At 35.1% G+C, this 4,572-nt stretch overlaps 1 protein-coding gene across 1 annotated transcript; it reads left to right on the forward strand.

Moving 5' to 3' along the window:
• The first annotated feature begins 358 nt into the window (after positions 1-358).
• Positions 359-1,249, forward strand: LOC113360391. The gene is made up of 2 exons (XM_026603902.1): positions 359-665; positions 729-1,249. Exons 1-2 carry the CDS (start codon positions 359-361, stop codon positions 1,247-1,249), a joined length of 828 nt encoding a protein of 275 aa, XP_026459687.1.
• The last annotated feature ends 3,323 nt before the right edge of the window (positions 1,250-4,572 follow it).

Genomic DNA, 4,572 nt, shown 5'->3' on the forward strand with positions numbered 1-4,572 from the left:
CTGCTATTCAGGTACTTAATATTCTTTTTGCTCCTCTAAAACCTTCTGTTTTAAAATTTGTCAATATGTTGTTTGTTTTTTACTTCTGCAGCTTAGGACTGATGAAAATCTTAGCATGGAATTGTCAAGGCTTTTGCCAAAAACCCACTAGAGACCATCTTCTTCATTTAAATAAACTTCATAATCCTGATTTAATATTTATTTATGAAACTAAAATAAATGATAACAGAGTCTTAAAACTCTCTAAATCTTTGTCTTTCCCAAATTCTTTTTACGTTCCTTCTGTGGGTCCTGCTGGAGGTTTGTTGCTTTTATGTAAGATGGATTTCAAGTTGATATAGTTAATTCTAGTTCAAACATGATTAATGCTATAATTCTGAATGATCCCTCTAAGGGAGAATGGTTCCTCTCTTGTTTATATGGTACCCCTTATAAAGAAGACCAAGTAGAACAATGGGAATACATTAAAGATCTTAGTAAAGCTGTTAACATCCCATGGGTTGTTTTAGGAGATTTAAATATTACTCTTGATGGAAATGAAAGAGTAAATCATGCTTCCTCTTCAAGTAATAGTAGTATTACTCAATTGGTAAGAGAAGCAGATCTCATGGACTTAGGATTTAATGGAAATCCCTTTACTTGGACAAGCAATAAACATGGAACTGGTAGAATAAAAACTAGATTGGATAGAGCCTTAGTTAACAGTGAATAGTTCTTAAAATTTCCAGATGTTAGTTTAACTCATGTTACTCAAAATGGCTCTGACCGTACTCCAATCCTGTTACAGTTATATCATAACTTATCTGTCAAAGGTAAAAACTGGAAATTCTTTGAAAACTGGCTTCATAATTCTACTTGTGCAACTGAAATTGAAAATTCTTGGACTATTGATGTGTCTGGTTCTACAACATTTGTTTTTATGAATAAACTTATCAATACTAGAAAGCAGCTATCATTATGGAAAAAGAATACCTTTGGTCATATTCAAAGAACTATTTCTCAATTAAAGGATCAGATGACTTCTTTACAACAGTCTGATATCAATGGAAGTAACACTCATAAATTACTTCAGTTAGAAGATGAAATAGCAAAATGGGATGATATTAAGTCTAGTTTTTGGAGACAGCAGGTCAAGGATAAATTTCATGGTGAAATGGATATGAATACCAAGTATTTTCACACTAGGGCTAATATGAGAAGGTCTAGAAATAAAATTGACAGTCTATTAGATCCTGATGGTACTTGGTGATGTGATAGAGCCACCCTGGATTCCCTCTTAACAACACACTTCAAGAAGGTAAGTACTTCAGTTGAAACAACAGATAGTTATTATTTTCTTCAGCACATTCCTAAATGTATCTCAGATGAAGACAATGCATAACTTCTTCTTATTCCTTCTGAAGCAGAAATTCATGATACTCTTATGTCCATGGAAGCTTGGACTTCACCTGGCCCTGATGGGTTCCCTCCTGGATTTTATCAAACTCAATGGAATACAGTCAAGAATGATCTTATTCCTATGATTCAAAACTTTTTTCATTCAGGGTTTCTTCTTAACCAACTCAACAGGACAAGGTTCTCCCTTATTCCAAAGATTTCCACACCTCACAAACCAGAAGATTTTAGACCAATTGCTCTTTGTAATACTTCATACAATCTTATATCCAAAATCATTGCCAGAAGAATGAAAAAGCATATGGAAAAGATAATATCTCCAATGCAAGCTTCTTATGTTCCAGGGAGATTAATTTCTGAGAATATATCTCTAGTTCAGGAAATGGTTCATACAATGAAGAAACAATCAGGGCAAGTAGGTTCTTTAGCACTGAAGATGGACATGTCAAAAGCATTTTACAGATTAGAGTGGGGGTTTCTTATGGAGTTTTTGAGGAATTTTGGTTTCTGTGAAAAATTGTGTCAGTTGATATATCAGTGTATCTCCACAACTCAAGTAGAGGTACTTCTCAATGGTTCTCCTTGTCAACCTTTTCACCCTACAAGAGGACTAAGACTAGGAGATCCTTTATCTCCTTATCTTTTCATCATTGCCATGAAATCTCTTTCAAGAAAATTGGCTTTTTGTGAGCAAGCTAAGACAATCTCAGGATTAAAAATTGCTAGAACAGCTCCAAAGATTAATCATCTCTTATTTGCAGATGATTGTTTGCTTTTTGCCAAAGCAAATCTAGGTCAAACAAGGAATCTTCTGGAAGTTATTGAGGAGTTTAGTAACTGTTCAGGGAAAGTTATAAACTTCAATAAATCTTCAGTTTATTTCAGTAATAATGTCAGTCCTTCTTTAGCTGATATTCTCCAAGTTCCTATCATGGATAAAAAAGAAAAGTATTTAGGTCTTCCTTTCTTCATTGGAAGAAACAAGAAAGCTTCTTTTTCTGTTTTAATTGAGAAGATGGACACTAGGCTCTCCAAGTGGAATTCTACTAATCTCTCTGAACCAGGTAGGACAGTGATGGTTAAACATGTCCTCAATGTTGTTCCTGTCCATCATATGATCTCTTTTAAATTTCCAGACCAAACCATAAAAGCAATTAACTCTTCTCAGGGTAATTTTTGGAGAAGGAAAGACTCAAACAAAGGATCAATTATTTCCTGGTCAAATTTAACTAGAGAAAAAGAGGAAGGTGGACTTGGATTCAGGGATTTGGAATGTTTTAATAAGGCTTTACTTGCAAAATCTGCTTGGAAACTTTGTACAAGAAACTCTGACATGTGGTCTAAAACAATGGATGCTAAGTATTATCCTAATGGTGACATCTTTGAGTACACTGTCAAGGATGATTCATCATTTTCGTGGAGAAGTATAAGTTCCCAAATTCAGTTCATCAAAGATAACAGTGCTTGGAGTCTAGGAAATGGATGTTTAATTAGGATTTGGAAAGACTCTTGGGTACCTGGTTTTCAAGCTCCCCCTGAGCATAAAATTAATGCTGTTAATCCTTCTTCTTATGTTTTGGTCAAGGATTTACTCATTCAAGAATCTAATAATTAGAACATTGGTCTTCTGTATGACTTATTCCCTCATGAGATTGCTAGCTCAATATGTGGTCTTTCTATTCATCCTCTACAAGAAGATAAACTCATTTGGAAGATGGAAAAAAATGGACTTTTCACAGTCAAATCTGCTTACAAAAAACTTTACACTGATCTGCATGGTCCGTCTGATACCTCTGAAGAGATGAAAAAGGTTTTCAAGCTCATGTGGAGACTCCCGATTCTTCCCAGAATTATGCACTTTGTCTGGAAGTGCTTGCGTGATATTCTTCCCACTAAAGCTAGAACTTTGCGTTATGCTGCTAATAAAGATATAGGCTAACCAATTTATGGTTTAGCAGAAGAGAGTGCTTCTCATATTACCCTACACTGCGATTACTCAAGAGCAGTCTGGTTTGGAGGTTCAGGTTTACAATTTGATTCCCATAATTTAATTAGTTCAACTTGTGTGAACTGGATCCTTCAACACAGTCAGGGTGCAATCTCTACAACAACTATCATAAAAAGAATAGTAACAACCTGGGCAATTTGGAAGGAGAGATGCTCTTTGGTCTTTGATAACAAGTTTCTAGAACCCCAGAAGCTTATACATAGAATAGAACACCTTACCATGTACATCATCGGAACTAGAATAAAATCCCCACCTAAGTTAATTTCAAGAGAGGCCAGAGCTCTTTTATCTTGGATTCCACTTGTGCAGGGATTCTATACTGTTAATTTAGATGCTTCCTTTGACTACATTTCAAAACATGCTGGCATTGGACTAATTATTTGCGATTCTGCAGGTACTGCAAGGGGAGAAAAATGTTGCTTTGTTGATTAAGCAATGAGTGCGGTGCATGCTGAGGGGATGGCGCTTTGGGAAGCAGTAAAGTGGATTGAGCAGCTAAAGTTGGAGGCAGTAAATTTCGAAACAGACTCCATGATTTTGGTTGAAGCTATCACTAAAGGCCATTTCAATATTAATTGGCAATTCCATAACTTTCTTAGAGATATTATTCTTACATTTAAAAACTTTAGAATTTGGAAATGTTATTATGTTCCAGAGGAACAAAATAAAGTGGCAGACATTCTTTCGAAAACAGCTCGTACTGAGAAGCTAACAAAAGAATGGTCTGACCATCATCCCAGATGTATCTCTGATCAACTCCGACTTGAAATGAGGAGTTGATTTATCTTTAATGAAATCTTTCTTTCGTATCAAAAAAAAAAGAAAGAATACAAGGTAGAGAAGTTCTTGAGATTTCACCCAACTAACACAATGAAAAATAGATCGAAAACAATACCAATAAAATATTCAAATCACTTTCGACATGAAGAGTTTGTACGAAGAAGATACGAATGCCACGAATTGTACGAAGAACAGGAAGATTATATAATATTTTAGTATATAAAATCACCCTAACATAAGCACAAGAACCCGAATGTCCGCAAATTGTACTTATACAGATGCACCTTGAAAAACTGTCACATTAACGATTACATGAGCATTAGAATTAGCAAATTCCCATGACGCTCCAATCCTTCTCCAACTTGAGCATTAGACTTGACAAAAAGCCA

The sequence above is a fragment of the Papaver somniferum genome, chromosome 3 (genome assembly GCF_003573695.1).
Source record: "Papaver somniferum cultivar HN1 chromosome 3, ASM357369v1, whole genome shotgun sequence".
In the NCBI taxonomy this organism is placed as follows: Eukaryota; Viridiplantae; Streptophyta; class Magnoliopsida; order Ranunculales; family Papaveraceae; genus Papaver; species Papaver somniferum.